This window comes from Megalobrama amblycephala, linkage group LG17 (genome assembly GCF_018812025.1).
Source record: "Megalobrama amblycephala isolate DHTTF-2021 linkage group LG17, ASM1881202v1, whole genome shotgun sequence".
Classification (NCBI taxonomy): domain Eukaryota; kingdom Metazoa; phylum Chordata; class Actinopteri; order Cypriniformes; family Xenocyprididae; genus Megalobrama; species Megalobrama amblycephala.
In genome coordinates this window covers 22,441,488-22,464,600 of record NC_063060.1, presented here as the reverse complement: position 1 = coordinate 22,464,600, position 23,113 = coordinate 22,441,488, and the positions used below count along the sequence as shown (strand labels likewise).

The 23,113-nt window shown below is 41.2% G+C and overlaps 2 protein-coding genes across 3 annotated transcripts in view; one reads left to right on the top strand and one right to left on the bottom strand.

Annotated features, from left to right (window-relative positions):
- Positions 1-23,113, top strand: part of cacna1eb (calcium channel, voltage-dependent, R type, alpha 1E subunit b) — a 100,691-nt gene that overhangs the window by 10,754 nt on the left and 66,824 nt on the right. For both annotated transcript variants that reach the window (XM_048163299.1, XM_048163298.1), the window contains exons 4-8: positions 185-288; positions 1,389-1,504; positions 5,590-5,643; positions 8,080-8,160; positions 8,421-8,630. In XM_048163299.1, coding sequence (XP_048019256.1) covers positions 185-288; positions 1,389-1,504; positions 5,590-5,643; positions 8,080-8,160; positions 8,421-8,630 — 565 coding nt within the window. The remainder of the gene's footprint in view (positions 1-184; positions 289-1,388; positions 1,505-5,589; positions 5,644-8,079; positions 8,161-8,420; positions 8,631-23,113) is intronic.
- LOC125250623 (uncharacterized protein K02A2.6) lies at positions 20,031-21,584 on the bottom strand. The gene has a single exon (XM_048163300.1). It carries the CDS (start codon positions 21,582-21,584, stop codon positions 20,031-20,033), a length of 1,554 nt encoding a protein of 517 aa, XP_048019257.1.

Below are 23,113 nucleotides of genomic sequence, written 5' to 3'. Positions count from 1 at the left end.
AAATCATTCTGTAAATGTCTGTATTGCATTTATTCAAACATAATGTTTACTTTGCAGACAGCAATTGCTGTAAATTAAAAAAAAAAAAAAAAAATTGTTTAACTATTTAACACAGCACTTAACAATAATCTTCTCTTCCTCTCAGTTTTTACTTTATATATTGATTATTGTTATTTCTCCACAGACTAATGATGCTTTGGGACCCACATGGAATTGGATATATTTCATTCCTCTCATCATTATCGGCTCATTTTTTGTGCTTAACCTTGTTTTGGGTGTTCTTTCTGGGTAAGAGTTTCACAAATATTTCCTCCATAATTTTTTTTATGCTCATGTTGTTCCAAACCGGATTTCATTTTTACCATGAAACACAAAAGGAGAGATTGTGATTGCAATGTTTTTTGTTTGTTTGTACTTTGTACTTGGCACAACAGCACAGAAATAATAATAATAATAATAATAAACAATTACAATGAATGAGGACTATAACTTTAAAGCATCAAAAGGATGCAAAAGCATCTACTTACATATTAAGGTAGTTTACATTACTTGTGTCATCTTCTGGAATCATACAGTATGTGTGTGGAACAGACCAAAATTGAACTTAAAGTTGAAACTTGAAGTTTAACTTCAACCAGATCAGTCTGATTCGTGGTTGAAGAATCATCCACAGTGATGTTGTGAACAGGATCAAATTTGTTGATTAATCAACGTCATTATTTTTTTTTTTTTTTTTTTATGAACAATCAAATATGTACCAAGGAGAGCTATAGCAGATGTCAGGATTGTTTTGAATAAAGTTTCTTATAGCTTCTGAATCTTTGTATAAAACTCACAAGTCATATAAACTACTTTTAATACACTTTTTAAATATGTGTTTGGTGCTTTTTGTATAAATTTGTTTGAGTCTTAAAAGCCCAGGTCCCCATTCATTGTAATTGCATGGAAAAAATAAATTTGTGTACTACAGAAAAAAATACAAGTAGGCCTAAATGTTGACTGATTTTTCATTCTTGAACTAATCTTTAATCTTATTTATTCTTATCCAATAATTTCAGGGTTTGATATGCAAAAAATAATAATAATAAAAAAAAAAATCCTGAATGCTTATTAGTTTTTTCAGTTTTCACTCAATGAGAGAATTATTGCCTTCTGGTGAGCCTGTAGTCGTGGGTGGGCTGAAAACCACACACTCTGGATGATTGGTTCAATAGGGATTGATTACTGTACTCTGTAAATCAGCCTCCACAGTGTTTCTTAGCTGTTCATGCCTTTATAGATGGTAAAAGGTCAGAACTCATAAAGCACTTAAATTATGTCTATTCTATTAATCGTTTACTGAATGTGAATGTGTGTAATGACAGTAAATTTTCTAAATATTTCTTTAGGGAATTTGCTAAAGAGAGAGAGAGGGTGGAAAACAGACGTGCCTTCATGAAGCTTAGACGACAGCAGCAGGTGGAGAGAGAACTCAACGGCTACCGGGCCTGGATAGACAGAGCAGGTACAAGTCAGAAGCATGTATTCATTTAAATCCAAAATATTGCTAGAAATGCTAGTCTACAAATATTCAGACTTGGATTTTTTAGAATGCTGTCAAAATGTGGATTTGAGAACCTGGTCTGTGTTGACAGTACTGCCTGCAAGATACTGGTACTTTGCAATTGTGATTTTTTTTTTCTTCTTCTTTTTTTTTTCTGGTTTTAAAGGGATAGTTCACCCAAAAATTCTTCCATTAATTACTCACCCTCGTGTTGTTCCAAACCTGTAAGATTTTCATTCATCTTCGGAACACAAATGAAGATCTTTTTGATGAAATCTGAGAGCTTTCTGTCCCTCCATAGACAGCTACACAACTGACACTTTGATGCTTCATAAAGAGATTGTAAAACTAATCCATATGAATTGAGCTGTTTAGTCCAAATTTTCTGAAGAGACACCATAGCATTATATGATGTACAGATTGGATTTAGGCTTTTATTCACATATAAACATTCATCAACTCGCACAACAGTGTGGTAAAGGGAAGCTCAAGCATGTTTGCTTGACATGCAAGAACCAATGAGGTTCATTCTCGTGTGTTACACAGAACATTTGAGCTTCTGGAAGAGGCTTGTTCTCATGCATCAAGCAGGTTTGTTTGACCTTCTGTTCACTGATCAATGTTTATTTGTGAATAAAAGCCTAAATTAAATCTAAATATAAATCGATTAAGTCTCTTCTGAAAATTTAGACTAAATTCATATGGATTAGTTTTACGATCTCTTATGAAATTTTTAAAGCGTCAAAGTGTCAGTTGCATACAGTAGCTGTCTATGGGACAGAAAACTCTCAGATTTCAACAAAAAAGATCTTCATTTGTGTTCCGAGGTTTGGACGACACGAGGGAGAGTAATTAATGACAAAATTTTCTTTTTTTGGTGAACTGACCCTTTAAGAAATAGAACAATAACAGTGTTTACAAATGTATCTTGGAGCTTGTAATGAACTGTTGTCTGATAAATGAGTTAGGATGGATACCAGTGTCATGGTTTTGTATCAGGTTCTTGTATGCTTTGTTAGTGTTTGCATTGGTTGGCCGGTTAGTCTCGTTCATTCATGTTGATTCATGAATGTTGATTCATTCATGCTGATCAGTGATCATACATTTTTTTTTTTTTTATCTATTTTAGCATACAGTGAAAGTGATGTGGCGTTAATTTGTCTTCTGCATTTAATCCATCCAAGTTAGTGTACACATTAGGAGCAATGAATAGTGAACACACACACAAACTACAAACCGTGGACACACACAATATGATTGGGGGTCTGAAGGGCACCTCAGTCGTGGTTATTGAGGGTGGAAGAGAGCACTGTTCCTTCACTTCCCCACCTACATTTTCCTGCTGGTAACCGTTAGGCCACGACTGCCCCATACAGTTTGTGTGTTTAACATGCTGTTTATATGTAAAGGTGGGAAACAAGCCTGCAATACCTGGGATTGGATGCTTCAAAACATTGATTCTTTTAAATAATTTGATTTGTGGCACCATGTTCTCACTACCAGCTTGCTCGTCACATATGGATGCTCGGTCAGGACAGTGTAGCCCTTGTTTTTTCAAGGGGTCCTGACCAAGCGGCCATATGTGGCGAGTTGAGAGCAGTGGCGGCTCGTGGGTTTTAAATTTTAAGAGGAGGCACACTATATTAGAATCCCCTGCTGAGGACTATTATCATTATTATTGTTATTAGCTTAACTGCTTTAAATTGTATTTTTGCTCACTTATAGAAAGAAAATTTAAAAGAAAATTACACATATACAGCAAGATAATACAAATATAATTTCACTCACCTAGTCTACCACTCTACAAACATCCATACATTTCTGTGTTAAAAGAGCGCATTGGGCCATTTAATGAAGCGGACTGCTGTAGCCTATATATCCAATTTAGGCATGGAGTCTTCTTTCGTTTTTAATTTGTAGATACTGTTTGAATGATAGCTTGGTAAATTGTTGGCAATCAAATATTCAATATTACTCCTCTCCATAATTAAAGGGATAGCTCACCCAAAAATGAAAATTTGATGTTTATCTGCTTACCCCCAGAGCATCCAAGATGTAGGTGTCTTTGTTTCTTCACTAGAACAAAAATGATGATTTTTAACTCCAACCGTTGCTGTCTGTCAGTCAAATAATGCTAGTGGATGGGAACTTATACAATAAGAGTAAATAAAACTTGCTTAGACAAGTTCAAATTAAACCCTGCAGCTCGTGACGACACATCGATGTCCTAAGACAAGAAACGATCGGTTTGTGCGAGAAACCGAACAGTATTTATATCATTTGTACCTCTAATACACCACTATGTCCAACGGCATTCATCACTCGATTCGTTTGGTCTGATCGCGCTCTGACAACGGCAGTGATGTCTCGCTCTCATTGAAGTATATGCGCGAGACATCACTGCCGCTGTCAGAGCGCGATCAGACCAAACGAATCGAGTGATGAATGCCGTTGGACATAGTGGTGTATTAGAGGTAAAAAATGATATAAATACTGTTCGGTTTCTCGCACAAACCGATCGTTTCTTGTCTTAGGACATCGATGTGTCGTCACGAGCTGCAGGGTTTAATTTGATATTTACTCTAGTCCAAGTTCCCGCTGACTTGCATTACTGACAGACGGCAGCGGTTGCAGTTAAAAATCATCATTTGTGTTCTACTGAAGAAACAAAGACACCTACATCTTGGATGTGCTGGGGGTAAGCAGATAAACATAAAATTTTCATTTTTGGGTGAACTATCCCTTTAAGATACCTGGTACATCATCAGCACAGCGGTAGCAGTTTAAACTAATATCACATAACGTTATTCATATAATTTACACTCTATGATGATTGGTTGATATTCCAAGGGAGGCTATCTTCCCCTGTGATGGATCTATTCTCAACTCTCATAAGCGCTGAATGTAAAACACTCAATGGTGATTGGCTATTTTTTTTATCAACTGAGGAACAGTGCCTCCCCCTCCCCTTCTCTATCCCCTTAGCGGTTGTAATGACAGCGGCAGATTCGTCACGTTCGTGAAAGAACAGCACTGCTTTCGATTCATAACATGTTATGGTGTTACAGGGGTGAAATTAAAAGCAAAAATACACATTTGGAGACATGAAATGAATTGAATAACTGGGAATTTTATTAACATTCATTTAAATTTTGGGTAGGCTGTGCCTCCCCTGACGAGCCGCCACTGGTTGGGAGTGAGAATGTGTTGCTAATTTAGATAGCTTGAAAGAGACAAAAGGCTTTCATTAGTCAACAATGAATTGAAGACAAAAAGGTATCAGAGAAGGGTGGGTGAAATGTTCTGGAGGAGTTGTGGGGAAACAGAGAGGAAATGTGGTTGTATGCTGAGTGGTAAAAGTGCTCTTGAGACCAGTGAGACATCAAGTGATTTTTGGATGCCACTGATGCAGTAATATCTGCTGACGGGAAACAGTAGATGTGACAGTAGCTAGTAGAAACAACGCTGATTGTTCAAACTTGGTCTGCTACTATGCTATTAAAATATTCCCAGTACACTAAATTACTAAAACTACTGTGGTATAAGGTGTTTGTTTTGAAAAAGCAATTTTATTTGTATTCTTTTGCTTTTTAAAATGATTTCAGCCAGGCTAGCAAAGTTTCATGTCTTTACCCAGGTTCAGTGACAGACTGTGCTCTGATTGTGTACTACACCTACACCACTCTTTTCACATTTCACCCTGCCACCCACCACCTGAACACAACATTCAGGTGAACATGAGTGTGTGAAGCTGCTCATTCTCCCACGCAGTGAAGGGTCAACGAAAAGGTGACACTGACTCACTGACTGGAGTGTTTGTATATGTGCATGTCTGTGCTTAGAATAGTTGATGCTTCTACAGTACAGCAGATCACTTTTAAGAGGTCTACAGCTTGTCACACTTTTCCTCAAAGCAAACTGATAAACCAATAATCGATTTAATTTTGAGTTAATTATGTTAATTTAATGTTAATGTTATATTAACTCTCTCTCTCTCTCTCTCTTCTCTCTCTCTCTCTCTCTCTCTCTCTCTCTCTCTCTTAAAGAGGAAGTAATGCTTGCAGAAGAAAACAAGAATTCTGGGAGGTCAGCGTTAGATGGTATGAATTTCATTTTAAGAGAGCTGCACAAAAATAAATGTATTGTCTTATTTATGGAGAGTTTGGTTTTTAAACCAGGTTTAAACCTAAAGTGCTTTTTGAAACCAGGTTTAAACCTAGAATGCTTTTTTTGAAAGTGCAGATTTAAAGACTGCTGTTATTGATTAATTTTGATAATAATAATCATACATTTATAACCTATGGAAGAGTTTCGCCCAAAATAATATTTCTTACAATAATAGCTATTTTCAAAAAGTAATAATTTGTAATGGAGATGTGTTCACAGTTTAAAGGACTAGTTCACTTTCAGATGAAAATTACTCCAAGCTTTACTTTACTTTAACTTGCAAAGAAAGTGTAATGCCTCTCGCAGTTCAAAATGCTACATCCTACGGCTTACGTATTCAACTCACGATAAAAGCTTACTGACACAAGTTAGCTAGATATTTTACTTTATAACTTGTTAAATATGGATATTTTTCTTACACAAACACATCGCTTCACTTCAGAAGCCCTTTATTAATCCCCTGGAGCCATGGATGGATGCATTTTGAGTTATTCACAGATTCTGAAAGTGTAGTCTCCAAGCTTTCCAACGATGTGTAACACATGGAAATCTGATAATATTTGGAGAAGTTGTGGCCATAGGCACTCAAAAAAGTTAAGCCCAGAAAATGACCTCTAACGATTTTGCACTTCTCGCCTGTTCTCACCTGCTGGGAGTGACAAAAGGGCTCATTTACATCTCATTTAGATAAGCCATACCCCCTGTAAAGCTGCATGGTTGCATAGCAACGACAGACACAACGAGAAAAATCGGACCGCATACTATTAATAATAAAGGATAATGTGCATTGTAAATGTCAGCAATTTATCTTTTTTGACATTAGGACTTTTTTTAACAGGATTCTGTGATAACCCTATAGTCCTGGTTTAGACCTCAGTTAGTGGTTAGACCTGGTTTGAGTCAAAGGATTAAAAAAATCCTGTACATTAAACTCTTCAATAAATACTTTTACTTTTGACTTATAACGCACATTTTACGGCTACGGATACGTTATACTTTTACTTACGTAGGAATTTAATCTGATACATTTACTAGTACATTAGTAAATCCTTGTTAAGAATATTAAGTAGTAACTGGCTAAAATTATTAGCGTCACATTCAATTCAAGAAAAGTAAGGTTTACATGAGCTAAGTCATTCATACCAGTCAATTCAAGCAGTTGAAGTGTTATTCAAATTAATAACAGATGCTAACATTACCATCTAAAAAGCCCATTATAGTAATGGGTTTTTTTGGCAAGTGATACGATGCTAAGGATTACAATTAAAACGAAACTCCTGAGCTAGCTAATAGCAAAAGACACATGAGATAACGTGTAGCCTACGTGTTCTTAGAATGAACACAAAACGACAAACTTTGATGTTTATGGAAACTCACCCCATAGGAAACAGAAAAGATCTCGTTGCCACCAATGAAATAAGTTGTTCGGGCACACTTTCTCTTTGTCGGGGTCTTCTTTGTGGATGTAACCATCTCCGAAGTTTGCACTACTATGCGTCTGTTTGCCTCTAAATGTCCAATAATTTGCATGTCCTGCCACTCTTTTTTCCGCAGCTAAAGAATCCAGCCGTATGTTGTACTTCAAAACATTTTTGGTGTAACGGCCACGGTTCAGCTCATCTGCGATATTCTTTGCGGTCCATCTTCATTAAATTTTGATATCAGCTAGAGCCGGCCAGAGCGCTGCATAAATAAGTAGCCACGCTTCCCTTGGAGGGCGGCGGCAATAACAAAAGAAACAAAAGCCGGCGTATCCGATTTCAGTATGGAAATACAAACAGACAATGACACGCCCCTACTGCGAGATAGAATCCCAGAAAAACAAGCCGATTTCAACCTCAAAATGTACGCTTTTAAATAAACCAATACTGCTACCTAAAACACGGAGATGCTTCTTCGTGATCTCAACTAACAGATTCTGCAAAAAAAAAAAAACGAAAATCACCAATTTTGAAAAAAAAAAAAAAACGCTTCTTTCTCAGTTTGCTCAGTAGTTGTGCTGCCGACTTGTGTCCCTGGTTTCCGTGATGGGTCATTTTCTTAAGCTTTATACCCGTTGGTCCTGTTCACTGCCATTATAAAGCTTAGATGCGTCTGGATATTTATTAATATAATTTGGATTGTGTTCATCTGAAATAAGAAAGTCATATACACCTAGGATAACTTGAGGGTGAGTAAAGCTTGGGGTAATTTTCATTTGAAAGTGAACTAATCCTTTAAAATTATTTTTTGCAATTAGGTAATGACAGCTACAATAAATGCTTCCAGATAGTAACAACTTATTTATTATATATACTGTGGCTCTCTATACCTTCATGATAAGAAACATAAGGCCAACAAGTGGTGCCATTTAACCCTTTTAATTTTAGTTTTGAAACGGGCCACCAGCAAGAAAAATGCAAGGCGTCGAGGACCAGGGGAGGAGAAATATTCTGAAATCTCTACAGTTGGTGAGTAAAATATAAATGTCATCTCTGTTTTCATTCACATTAAGACATGACTTGTTTTGTTTTGTGGAATCAGTTTTTATGTTTTTGTCTTAACAATTTGATTGACTGAAGGGAAGGAAACAGCTATGATTAACACATATTCCATGAATTCATCTCCATTTTTCAGGCTTTTGAAATACCACCATTGACATTCTGATAGTAAACAAACAGAAAATGACAAATTACATTCTTTGAGACTATGGATTTCTTTTGCGTGTCAGGTGGTCCCCGACCAAGGGTTGGTATACGAACAGCAAGACGAGGTCCTGCTGCTTACATGCGGCGCAAGGAACGCATGTTGCGAATCTCTATTCGTCGCATGGTTAAAACCGACAGCTTCTATTGGATAGTCCTCAGTCTGGTGGGTCTCAACACCATCTGTGTTTCCATCGTTCATCACAATCAACCAGAATGGCTCACTGTTATTCAGTGTAAGTGTCTAAACCCCCCCCCCACACACACACACACACACACACACACACTTATACTATAGTGACTATTACTGCTTCTACTAAAAGTAATATTAATGATCCTGATAAGAACTGATATATATATATACTGTGGTGTTAATAAGTGTTTGCCCCCTTCCTGATTTTTTTTATTTTTTTGCATGTTTGTCACACTTTAATGTTTCAGATCATCAAACAAATTTAAATATTAATCAAAGATAACACAAGTGGTCCGTGTACCTTCGGATAATTTGTTTTCTCCTTTTTGTCCTCTAAACGGAAAAATGAAGAAAGCATTCATTTATCACATATTTGACCCTCCCCATGAGAATAAATAAACAAATCTCGTTTTTTCATATTTTTATTTTTGTTTTAATCACACTTTGTTCTAATCCGCCAAATGGAAAAACAAAAGCCATACCCCAAACCAAAATGGATAAACGGCTTGAATATTCAGTCTCTACATGGGCAGGAATAAAGCGGCCCTTTCCGCTGATTGGTCAACCAAAGATCAAGCTGCGCCATCAGTTCTTAGCTCCAGAATCAGCTCCTATATCAGCTCCATAGTAGCCTATATCTATCTGATACATTTGTACAAATTATTACAGAGTTTATTACAACTACGTTTAATCTCATTCTCATCAAACAGCCAGACTAATAAATAGCTCGACACAACCCGTACCAGGGCAGAGCCTAGACAGAGCTTTCTTCTGTATATTTACGTGCTGTGAAATACTAATTTAAATAATAATTTACGTGGCATCTGCTCTCACAACTAGCCAAACTATTTGGCACACTTATTAGCCTTCTCATTCAGCTGACCAACTCTGTGTGCTGGATGCTGCGCGCCGCAATGGACAGCGCGGAGAGAATGCATAAACTATTGTACTGAAGCGCAGAGCAGAATCGATTCAAGGGTAATTTTGGTCGGCCGGCCACTCCTGGGAAGGATCACCACTGTTCCATGTTTTCGTCATTTGTGGATAATGGCTCTCACTGTGTTTCGCTGGAGTCCCAAAGCTTTAGAAATGGCTTTATAACCTTTTCCAGACCGATAAATCTCAATTACTTTCTTTCTCATTTGTTCCTGAATTTCTTTGAATCTCAACATGATATGTAGCTTTTGGTCTACTTCATTACTACACTGTCAGGCAGGTCCTATTTAAGTGAATTCTTGATTGCGAACAGGTGTGGCAGTAATCAGGCCTGGGTGTGGCTAGAGAAACTGAACTCAGGTGTGATAAACCACAGTTAAGCACTTTCACACTGGAACATGTGGGTTTGGATTTTGTTTTCCCTTCATAATATATAATATATTATAATTCATAATATATATAATTCAAAAATTGCTTTATTGGCATGACTGTAAATCATACAATATTGCCAAAGCATACATAAAATACTAATAAAAAAACATCTGTATAATAGAAGAAAATAATATCAAATATTATAACGCTATCAAATATTATAACTTAAACTTAAATTAACAGTGTAACACATTAGAACATGTCTGAACATTTAATACCACAGTGGTTAAACAAATATATATACACACACGTAAGGAGGGTCACTGTGGTGGATGGTAGGGAAACACACTGAGGTCAGACACACACATTACACACATTCACCTGCTGTCTCTCAGGCTGTGGCACATCCACATGTATCTTGCAGCCAGTGCTGCTGTCGGTCCCTCTCCTAATATTATCTTTATTTGCTCTACTATATATATCTCGATCAGGCATAACATTATGACCACTGACAGGTGAAGTAAATAACACTGATTATCTCTTCATCACAGCACCTGTTAGTGGTTGGGATATATTAGGCAGCAAGTGAACATTTTGTCCTCAAAGTTGATGTGTTAGAAGCAGGAAAAATGGGCAAGCGTAAAGGATTTGAGCGAGTTTGACAAGGGCCAAATTGTGATGGCTAGACGACTGGGTCAGAACATCTCCAAAACTGCAGCTCTTGTGGAGTGTTCATGGGCTGTAGTGGTCAGTATCTATCAAAAATGGCCCAAGAAAGGAACAGTGGTGAACCGGCGACAGGGTCATGGGTGGCCAAGGCTCACTGATGCACGTGGGGACCGAAGGCTGGCCCGTATGGTCTGATCCAACAGACAAGCTGTAACTCAGATTGCTCAAGACGTTAATGCTGGTTCTGTTTGAAAGGTGTCAGAATACACAGTGCATCGCAGTTTGTTACATATGGGGCTGCATAGCCACAGACCAGTCAGGGTGCCCATGCTGACCTCTGTCCATCGCCGAAAGCGCCAACAGTAAGGCATGTGTGCATCAGAACTGGACCACGATGCAATGAAAGAAGGTGGCCTGTTCTGATGAATCACGTTTTCTTTTACATCACATGGATGGCCAGGTGCATGTGCATCGCTTACCTTGGGAACACATGGCACCAGGATGCACTATGGGAAAAAGGCAAGCCACCGGAGGCAGTGTGATGCTTTGGGCAATGTTTTGCTGGGAAACCTTGGGTCCTACCATCCATGTGGATGTTACTTGTGTGGACACGTACCACCTACTAAGCATTATTGCAGACCATGTACACCCTTTCATGGAAACAGTATTCTCTGGTGGCTGTGGCCTCTTTGAGCAGGATAATGCACTCTGCCACAAAGCAAAAACGGTTCGGGAATGGTTTGAGGAGCACAACAATGAGTTTGAGGTGTTGACTTGGTCTTCAAATTCCTCAGATCTCAATCTAATCAAGCATCTGTGGGATGTGCTGAACAAACAAGTCTGATCCATGGAGGCCCCACCTCGCAACTTACAGGAATTTAAGGATCTGCTGCTAACATCTTGGTGCCACAGCACACCTTCAGGGGTCTACTGGAGTTCATGCCTTAATGGGTCAGGGCTGTTATGGCAGCAAAAGGGGGACCAACACAATATTTAAGGTGGTCATAATGTTATGCCTGATTGGTGTATATATATTTATGAAGAGTTCAGATGCAAAAACCTCTAAGTCTGTCTGACAAGTTTTCTTTTACATGAGCATTTTTTTTTTTTTTTTTTTACGAGGCTCCTATGTTTAGGTTCAGTAATTTAACTTTAATGGCAATGCAATTAGTCAGTTATTGAAATGCCTTATTTTCAAAAATGTCACTTTAGTCAATTCATTGGTATTTAACAAGATGTGACTGTCTTTTGCTGCAAAGTCCATGTGTGCTTTTTTTTTTTTTTTTGCGAAAACCTCTAAGTCCAACTCTTTGGACAAGAGGACATAGTAAAATGTCAGTTTCTGTCAGTTTTACAGCAGCAAAAGGAACACTGTTGTGTTTATTTGCTGCTCGCGAAATCCTGTGATTGCCACTGTAACGAAGGACAAAACATGATAAAAACTTGCAGCTCGGCAATTGAAATCTGGCTCATATGCACGTTGTCATTCATCTTGAAATCATATGATTCGATTCGCGTCCTCTAATTGGAGATCACGGCCACTCTAGTCAATGTTTGTGTTTACACCAGCTGTGCCGCGGCATGTTTCAGATGCGTCCCAGAAGCACCTTGCCACGTCGTTTCACAAAACATGGACGCCAGGTCTGTTTTTGACAGACGCTGCATCCAAGCTGCATAGTTCAAATGCAAAATAAAGTCAAAATAACCACCCTGTGTAGACTCCTGATTACATTTCACATCATTAGGAGGCCAGAAATTGATGACAAGATTCAAAGTTGAAAAACTATAACTGGACTTCGTCTGTAGGCTACAGCAAAACAAAGTAGGGCATAGCAATATACACAATTAAACCGGACAAAATATAACCATTTAGCTATTAAAAACACACACACACACACACACACACACACACACACACACACACACACAAAAATCATGGAAAACAACGTTGGACAGGCAATTCTCGTGGTCTCACGAATCCAGCCGCTTTGCTTTTTGCTTCTGAAATTCTCCTGGTGTGAGTTGACACCGCATAGAAGACGGAACAAAACCTTGCTGGAGCCGTAATCTGCCGCAGACGTGTGTAGTGCACATAAGGGGTAAGGCTTTATGGCTGGGACTGGTCGGTCAGTCTGCGCATGTGACAATTATCACACAAGCTTTACACAAAGCTGGCCTGTATGGCAGGGTGGCAAGAAAGAAGCCTTCTCTAAAAAAAAGTGCCACTCTCAGTCTCATTTGCACTATGCAAAAACACACTTGGAAAGCAAACACAGCACAAAACACACCATACCTACTGTGAAGCATGGTGATGGCAGCATTATGTTGTGAAATGTGTTTGGTTGACAACATCCACGAATTCAAACAGGCTATCCTTCTTCCCCTTTGAACCAAAACAAATTTTCTGGTAAAAAGGAAGGGGGACTGTGCATGAATGCATCCAAGAAAGTTTAGTCTACAAACTGCTACCCCTCTGAATCAGCAGAATATTTAGCAGTTAGGTGTCAAACTAACTGCAGAGAAAGTTAACAGTGGCTGTCATCATTGCTGTCTACGTCCCCTCAAATGCAAAAGCACATGGCAGTATTTCCCAGGACACACTGTACATGTGTAATGTCTCTCTTATCATGCCTTAATGCATCTGACAACTACCTTAAAGGGGTGGTTAAATGTGATTTCACTTTTTTAACTTTAGATAGTGTGTAATGTTGCTGCTTGAGCATAAACATTATCATCAAAGTTACAGTGCTGAAAGTTCAATGCAAACAGAGATATTGTCTTTTAATGTTAAATGACTACAAACACGACCGGTTTTGGATTACAACGGGTTGGTGACATCATAAACCCTGCAAAACACGCCCCCGGGAACACGCAACAAAGTGGGCAAGGCCATGTCGCGCAGTATGTTGAAGCGGAAGAGTTGTGTACGGCTACAGTAAAGCTTTAATCAGGATAAAACTGTATATTGAAAGCTAACAAACAGCAGTGACAGCATATCTAAACACTTTGACACAAATAAAAAAAAATGAAATACCATTCATAAAAGTCCTTTAAAAGCCGTGATTGCAGCTTGACCCTCTTCATCTGGGTCTAATTCAGGCTCAATTTGATACATCAATATAGATGCTATTATTTACATTTTGACTGAAGCAACAGATGGTTGCCCCTTGCGTGTCGTTTCCGGATGCTTCAGCGAATCACGATACACTGTGCCAGTTACAAACCTGCTAACCAATCTGAGCACATTGCATAATTTGGAGGGAGTGGCTTCATAAAAGCAGGAAGTCAAATGAGCCGTTCATATGACAGTGGAAACAGAGGTGTTTTCAAAAAAACGAAGCATTAATACATGTTAAACTGTGCCCCAAGAACACAATCAAGCCTAGAAAAAAAACACTTAACCACCCCTTTAATCAATAGTAGAGTGCCAAAAAAATAGATGTGTCAGGTAAGGTGTGCAGTGTTGGGTGTGCTCTAGCACCTGGGCTGTTTTTTTTTTCTTCCGCTTTTCATTGTGTGTTCTAGCCTTTAAAAATATACTCCATTGACCATGAGCTTGTATGGGCACATTCACACATGGGAACTACAATTGCTTTGTGATACTCCTCCTGACCTGGAGAGCACAGTGGGGGCTTTGGTTTCTGCTCCAAAGGAGAAAGAATAAGGGTCAAAAAAGCAGAGAAATACATGCTGATGTGCCTGCTGTTCTTGGAGGAAGAGAGAGAGAGAGAGAGAGAGAGAGAGAGAGAGAGAGAAAAAGGAAAACAAAGGTGGTCTGTGTGGAAAAACAGGGCAACTGTGATTGTTGCCACCAAATGGACCCACCAATTAGTGCAATACATTTAAGCACACAAGCATAGAATGAGTACAGGTTACAAATATTTAGGCTGCACATGCCACCACGCCCCTGCTGAAGCTGAAATTTACATCACAAGAACTTTATGTGAGGCATAGCAGCAAACAGAAAATGAGCATACTTTTGAATTAAAGTTGATGCCACATTCAGTGAACTCTTAACCTGATACTTACTAGTTACCAAGAGGCAATTGTTATTATAGCATGTAACTTCAATCATAACAGTCAGAAGGTTTTCCCATACTTCCATCAGCTTGTCTCTATCCCTTTTCGAGGCATCTTTGATCATGTTTATACCAACATATGAGACCAACATTCAGCATTTCCCCGCCCCACCTCATGAAGTCAGACCTCTCTTCTGCACTGCGTATCAATGTTTTTCAGACACAAAAACAGTCATGTCATCCATCAAAATATGGAATAGCCTCTCCTCTGACTGGTGGACTTGGAGGAGTATGAATTACAGTTTTTTTCGATTGCTAAATGACAGTGAGCACAACTGGAGCTACATGTGCAAAACTCTAACTACAGTCTGCACTACCAACAGTCACCTGAGCTAAACAGTTAACACATGACTCAAAACAGGCTCAGTGCAGCCAAACACTATGCACAACCCTCACTGTGATAACACACACTGTCACTCAGAACACACTGAGAGTAAAAACACCAGCATCAAACTCCAACACAGAAAATACAAACTTTTCATCTTTATAGTTTGAACAATTTCAGTGACTTCATACAAAGTAATATTTTCTTCAAAGAAAAGAGTGACATTCTTTCACATGATTTATTTAATTTTTTAGAACATAACAGTTCTTTAAGGTAAATGAAAATGAGCAGTTTGCTTCAATAGTCTGTAGTAATTTACGGAATTACAGTAATGAGAAAAAAAAGGTAGAAACTAAAAGTACATACTGTAATTCGAACAAATAATTGAGGGGCTAATCCTGCAAAATTGCAATCAGCAGTGTTTGAAAGGCACAAGGCTGAAATCTATTCTGTTTTGAATGTGTGGTTCACAGTTTTGACAGCAGTGTGTTAGCATTTGAACAAAGTGCTGTAAATCCACAGTGTTGTGCAGGTTGTGGTTAAAGTCATGGGATAAGTGTGCAGAGTTTTGAAAACTGTGTTCAAGCAATGAAAAACGAACTAGAGTTTGTCGAAAAAAACTGTATTGATAATTTGTAAAATAAAAGTTGTTAATATAACAAATGTTGTGCTTTACAAAGTTTGCTTCAGTATTTGCAGATTTTTTTTTCATGTTTCTATGGTATACTGGAAAGTATTTAAGTTTTAAAGGTTTTTTTTATAAGCAAAACATTCAATATAGGCAAATAGTCAATATTTACAGTGTTGATCCTTCTTAACCTCTGTATTTCACTCTGGCATGCTGGATATTAGCTTCTGGATCTTGACTGATTGTGAACCATTCTTGCTTACCTATTAGTGTTAGGAGTTGATCACAATTTGTGGGCTTCTGCTTGGCCACTCAACATTTGAGGATTGACCACAGGTTCTCTATGACACAGATCCAAAATTTCAATATATTGCCCCCAAGCCATGCTGAGAAATGCATGGATCATCACCAAATTGCTCCTGGATCATTGGGAGAAATTGCTTCTGCAGGACGTTTTGATGCCATTATTTATTCCTAGCAGTGTTTTTGGGCAGAATTGTGAAAGCCATTCCCTTGGAAACAAAAGCAACCCCACAAGAATGGTCTCAGGATAATTTACTGTTGGCATGACACAGGACTCATGGTAGCGTTCACCTTTTCTTCTCCAGACAATCGGTTTTCCAGATGTCCTAAATAGTTGGAAGTGGGCTTCATCAGAGAAAATAACTCCACCGGTCTTCTGCTGTCCAATCCTGTAGAACTTCTTGTAGAATTTCAGTCTGTCTTTGTTTTTCTTGGAGAGAAGAGGCTTCTTTGCTGCCCTTCTTGACACCAGGTCGTTGTCCAATAGTCTTCACCTCATTGTGTGTGGAGATGCGCTCACACCTGCTGCCAATATTGAGCAGCTCTGCACTGATGGTAAAACAATTCCTTAGCTGAATCCTCAGGAGGAGACAGCTCTGGTGCTTGCTGGACACTCTGGGACATCCTGAAGCCTTCTTCACTGCTCTCTCCTTGAAGTTCTTGATAATCCGGTAAAAGGTTCTTTCGGGTGCAATATTCTTTGCTGCAATTTCTTTGCATGTGAGGCCATTTTAATGCAAAGCTATTATGGCTGCATGTCTGTTTTTGGAGGTAACCATTGCTAACACAAGAATACAATGACTGGAAGCACTTCATCCCTCCTTTTATAGTTTATCAGCCTGCTCATATATCCAATCAGGATGATTACTGATTACTGAATGATACTACTCGTTCACACTTTCCCATGTGCTGATGATATGATTAGTGAAATTATGTTAGCTTGTAATTTTTTACCAGGGCCAAAAAACTGTGAAATTTTGTTTTTTTGTGATAAAGTTCTAAAGGTTTTTTTTAGACAGTGAAGCTTTTTTGCAATTATTTAAAATACATCTGATCACTCTGCACAATAATTTAGAAACAATGTGAATCAACACCACAACAACTGAAGCAGCAAACATTGTGCGAAACACAACATTTTTGTCATTGCAAAAACCTTTGGCCATGACTGTACAGTAGATGAGCTTGTTGCCGCACCATAACCATATCACCCAACTGGAAACTATGGATGGATGCTAAGGTTTTTTATTCAGTTACTTACTTGAGGAACATTTTTTTTTTCAGTTTTCAGAGCTAGTGACAAAACAACATTAAGGGATGCCAGGGGAAAAAACAAACAAAAAAACATTACTGCTGGAATCAACAGGTTCAAGGGTACATATAGACAGAGGGTCCAGAACCTCTTAGACAATCACAAAGAACCACTCTACCACTGATGTGATATGACACCCCACCTGGCACTATTTCAGTCACAAAACAGTGGTGGGGTTGTTTCATGAATTGTCAAGACAGCACACAGAAAGGAGATAAGAGACCTTTAGCTGTGGTGAACAGACAACAATATATCACTCATTGTTATTAAGACCAGACAAATTTGTTTTGTCTGGGGTGATGTTAAGGTGTAAAGAGTTAAAAGATGGTTAACATCACAGTGTTATGGTCTGGTGTTACAGAGATGAAGCGTTAACGGATTTCCACAAGCAGATGGGTTTATTTATATAATGAAGAGTGCCAACATCCAAACACAAGTTAATATACACAATAACAGACAAGGAGTGAAGGGAGTGAATCCATATATATATATCCATAGTGCTGACGAGGGAGTCCAGGTGATGATGATCAGTGATGATGGGGAGATGATGAGGGAAGTGAGTGCAGGTGTGGAGAACAGGAGGATTGTGGGAAATGGAGTCCGGGAGACACGGGATATGTAACAGTACCTCCCCCTCCCCGTAGGGGGGTGGGCGTCCTGGAGACCTCACGCCGGTGCAGGGAGAGGGACGGACATGACCGGAGGTCTCCAGGACGGGTCTATGAGTCTGGTCGGCCATGGTGGGTCAGGGGCCGTGGGCTGCCATGGCGGGTCTGGGGTCGTGGGCGGCCATGGCGGGTCAGGGGTCTTGGCAGGACATGGCATGTCAAGAGTCTTGGCAGGCCATGGCATGTCAGGTCCTGGCAGGCCATGGCGGGTCAGGGGCCGTGGTCGGCCATGGCATGTCAGGGGTCTTGGCAGGCCATGGCGGGTCAGGGGTCCTGGCAGGCCATGGCGGGTCAGGGGCTGAAGGCGGCCATGGCAGGTCAGAATCCGTGGGCGGCCACGGCGGGTCAGGGGCTGAAGGCGGCCATGGCAGTTCAGAAGCCGTGGGCGGCCCTGGCAGGTCAGAGGCTGTGGGCAGCCGTGGAGGGTCAGAGGTCGTGGGTGGCCACGGTGGTCCTTGAGCCGCACCCACATGTGTGACGCCCACATGTACCCCACCAACAGGTACTTGGGGCCCCCCCCCCAAAAAAAAAATACTTGGGGAGGTTCAGGAGGGTCTTCAGGAGTCTGAGGAAAGGAGTGGGTTTGTGGGCTGGAGTGGGCTCTTGGTAGGCTGGGGCTGCAGATTTGGCAGGGACTGGAGATGCAGGTTCGGCGGAGGCTGAAGATGCAGGCTCGGCGGCGGCAGCTGGAGCAGAGGGCTCGGCGGCTGGGACTGGAGATACTGGCTCGGCGGCTGAGACTGGAGATACTTGGAGAGGGGTCCAGTCCATCCCCTCATAGACTATTAAAATCCCTACAGGAGCGGGAGCGGGTTCGGCCGAGATTGGAGAGGGCTTGGACGAGACTGGAGAGAACTCAGCGGGGACAGAAGAGAGCTCAGCGGTCTTTCTCTTCCTCCTCCTCCGCCTCCGCCTTCTAGACCCAGCGGAGGTGTGTGAGCCCAGGGTGACACAGGAAGGCAATTCACTGGAGGGATATGAGGAGGAAGACGGAGCTTGACAGACTGGCCAGGCCGCCCATGTTTCCGGGAGGACTGGACGAGAGGAACACTTAAAATCCTGAACCTCTTGGACAACGAATTTGGAGCCGTTTAAATACAAAATTACATTTATAGTATCAGTTAAAGAAACATAATCTTCAGGTTCACAAAAGCGGATTGTGTCCTCGTCCAGTCCATCCAAAAACAGGGCGATCAAATGAGCATCCGACCAATCTGTCAAATAAGCGAGCTCTACGTACTCCTCCACATACCTCTCCAGTGAACGTCCAACCTGGAAGAGTCCAACGAGCCATTCAGCCGCAGATGTCGGTGTGAGAGGTGGTGAAGGAGCAGGAGCCACAGCATGGAGAAAAAGTCCCATCTTACTTGAATGGAAGTCCAGCGGTATGGGTCTGTTATACTGTTATGGTCTGGTGTTGCAGAGATGAAGCGTTAACGGATTTCCACAAGCAGATGGGTTTATTGATATAATGAAGAGTGCCAACATCCAAACACAAGTTAACATACACAATAACAGACAAGGAGTGAAGCGAGTGAGTCCATATATATAGGGAGTGCTGACGAGGGAGTCCAGGTGATGATGATCAGTGATGATGGGGAGATGACGAGGGAAGTGAGTGCAGGTGTGGAGAACAGGAGGATTGTGGGAAATGGAGTCCAGGAGACACGGGATATGTAACACACAGAGGACCTCACCCAGAATACCTCTTTCTTAGTAAAGGACCAACAGTGACTACTATTATGTTGCCGACTCAGGACTATAGATAAACACTTTTATCTAAACCTATAGAGCAACACGCACACGTTGTTTTCTTGGTTCACTGCTTCTTCAACTGCTTTATTCAATACAGACATCAACCAATAATAGAACACTGCTGCCCCCTAGTGGTTCAGTCTTTATATAACACGACATTTAGCTGCATACATAACATTTCCTCCCCACTAAGATAGAATGTCATTAACATTAACATTCAACATTTTGTTTAAACAAAACAATACACTTTTCATGTACGACAATAAAGGTACAATTACCTTTTTTTTTTTTACTTCCAACAACAAATTAGGAATATCTCAGTGGTTGTATAACTTATATGTTGAAAGAATATGTCTCTCACTCAAACTGTGCTATAACCCTCTATTAACTAATTACTGCTCACTCATCACGGTAACGAGCTGGTGGTCTTTTGATCCTCACAGGATAACGTTTCACTGTCTCGGTTATCTGAGGATGTTCCTTAGATGGTGGTTCAGTGGACTGGTGTGTCTTTAAGGTTTCTTGGATTTCTGGAACTTGAACATCCTTCTTTTCTAATAAAGGAGTATTTGAGTGCAGTGTGGTGCCACTATCACTAGGAGGTAGTAACACCTGTGGGCTTACAGTACGACTCACTGCAGTTTGCTGAGGCTCTGTATCTGGGCGTCTCAACATCTGGTCCACATGGCGTTTCCATACCCCTGGCGATCCCACATTCACCTTGTACGACACCGGTCCAGTCTTTTCTCTCACCACACCTTGTGCCCACTTTTCCTCCCCCTTTCTATAATCACGCACAAGAACTGACTCTCCTACCTCAAACTGTCTGACCTTAGCGTGATGCTGGCGCCGTTGTTGTTGGGCATCCTGTGACCTGTGTACAGCTCCAGCCACACTTGGTTTTAAACAATCCAATCGAGAGCGCAGCCTGCGTCCAAGAAACAACATTGCCGGTGTTTCTTTCGTTGTTGCGTGCGGGGTGTTTCTGTATGTTAATAGAAACGCCTCAAGTCGCTGACGCACCTGTGCTGTGCCTTTGGATGCCTTTAAAGCATGTTTGAAAGTCTGCACGAACCGTTCGGCCAGGCCATTGGTGGCTGGGTGGTATGGCGCTGAGCGGATGTGTTTGACTCCATTGTTTTTCAGGAATGTACTGAATTCTTCCGCACAGAACTGCGGTCCGTTGTCACTCACAAGGATGTGTGGAATGCCATAGCGACTAAACAGTCCCCTGAGCACTTGAATGGTCATACAGGCAGTGGTGCTCTTCATGATATGCACCTCTGGCCACTTTGAATGTGCATCCACCACGACCAAGTACATATGTCCTTCAAATGGACCTGCAAAGTCCACATGTATCCTTTCCCATGGACTGGAGGGCCACATCCAAGAGTGTAAAGGTGCTAGTCCAGGCTCTTTTTGTACGCTCTGACAGGAGTGGCAAGATTTGACCTGTAGTTCAATTTGAGCGTCTACACCGGGCCACCATACATAGCTGCGTGCCAGGCTTTTCATCCTCACTACACCTGGATGTGATGAATGGAGCTCTTCCAGAACTCGAGGGCGCAGTTTTGGTGGTACGATAACTCTCCCACCCCACATGAGGCATCCCTGTTGGGTTGTGAGCTCATGCCGGCGCTGCAGATAGGGTGACAGCTCTTCACCTGCATCCTTAGCAGGTGGAAAACGACCAGTTGAGACCATTTCTAGGACCCGAGCCAAGATAGGGTCAGCCAAGGTGTTTCCTTTGATCTCGGTGCTACTGACTGGTAAGTTTTCTAACTGAGATGTGTAAAATACCTCTACTGCGCCTTGCTTCTCTTTATGCGTGTAGGGGAGTGGCAGTCGTGACAGCCCGTCGGCATTTGCATGTAATGCACCTTTTCGGTATTGAATGGTGTAATCATGAGCTGACAGGAGGAGCGCCCAACGCTGCATTCGAGCTGCAGCCATTGATGGTGTACTTTTCGATGGACTCAGGATGGAGGTCAACGGGCGATGGTCAGTGATTAGAACAAACTTGTTACCATAAAGGTACTGGTGAAACTTTCGTATTCCAAAAACTATCGCTAGCGCCTCCTTCTCAATATGAGCATAGTTTTGTTCCGCTTTGCTGAGCGTTCATGCATAGGCTATCGGTCTCTCCTCCTTATCGGGCATGACGTGCGAGAGCACTGCGCCAACCCCGTAGGGCGAAGCATCACATGCGAGCTGGAGGGGCAGTTTAGGATTGTAGTGGGTCAATACTTCCTGTGATACAAGTAAAGCTTTTGATGTCTGGAACGCTGACTCACAGGCTGACGTCCACTGCCATTTCTTCCCTTTATTTAGCAGATCATTCAGTGGTTTCATGATAGTAGCTAAATCGGGAATGAAACGTCCGTAATAGTTCAGCATTCCTAGGAACGAACGTAGCTGACTGACATCCCCAGGTGCAGGTGCTTCCACAATAGCACGTACCTTCTCTGGTGATTTGTGGAGTCCCTCTGCGTCAATGATATGACCTAAGTATTCCACAGACTCCTGGAAAAACAGGCACTTCTCAGACTTGAGATGCAGACCGTGTTCCTCTAGCCTGCCCAGGACTGCATCCAGAGTGTTTAGGTGTGTCATTTCGTCTGGACCACTAATCAGTATGTCGTCCAGGTAGCAATGTGTATACGGCAGTCCGAGAAGCACTTGGTCCATAGCCTTTTGAAATAAGGCGGGTGATGAAGCTACCCCAAACGGTAAACGATTAAAACGGAATAGCCCTTTTTGTGTCGAAATAGTCAGCAGCTCCCTAGACTTCTCTTCTACCTCCATCTGCAGATAAGCGTTCGATAAGTCTAGCTTACTAAAGCGTTGGCCTCCTGCTAGAGAGGCAAAAAGATCCTCAATGCGTGGAATCGGATACTTATCCACGCACAGAGATGGGTTGATGGTGATCTTGAAATCTCCACAGAGCCTTACTGTGCCATCCTTTTTGCTGACAGGCACCACGGGCGTGGCCCAATCACTGTGCTCCACAGGTGAGATCACTCCAAGTTCTGTCAGTCGCTTTAGTTCAGCCTCGACTCGTGGTCGTAGAGCATATGGCACATTACGTGGTGGGCAAAATTTTGGAACACTGTTAGGTTTAATAGTCAATGTGGCCTTAATTCCCTTCATTGTGCCTAGATTATTAGAGAAAACAGCGGAGTGTCTCTTTAACACCGTCTCCAAGTTGTCTTCCTCTTTTTGCTCAATTGCATGCACAGTCTTTAAATCTTTCCAGTTCAGTTTAATTACTCTCAGCCACTCTCTGCCAAACAATGCGGGTGCATCCACCTTAACTACATACAAAGGCAAATCAGCACATTGCTTGTTTAACCTTACTTGCACTTTGATGACCCCTTCTGGTGCCAACGGCTCTCCAGTGTGTCTTGAGCATTATATCAGTGGGTTGCAGTGGTAGCTGGCTCAGCGTGCTTTTATACTGTTCCCAAGGGATCAACGACACA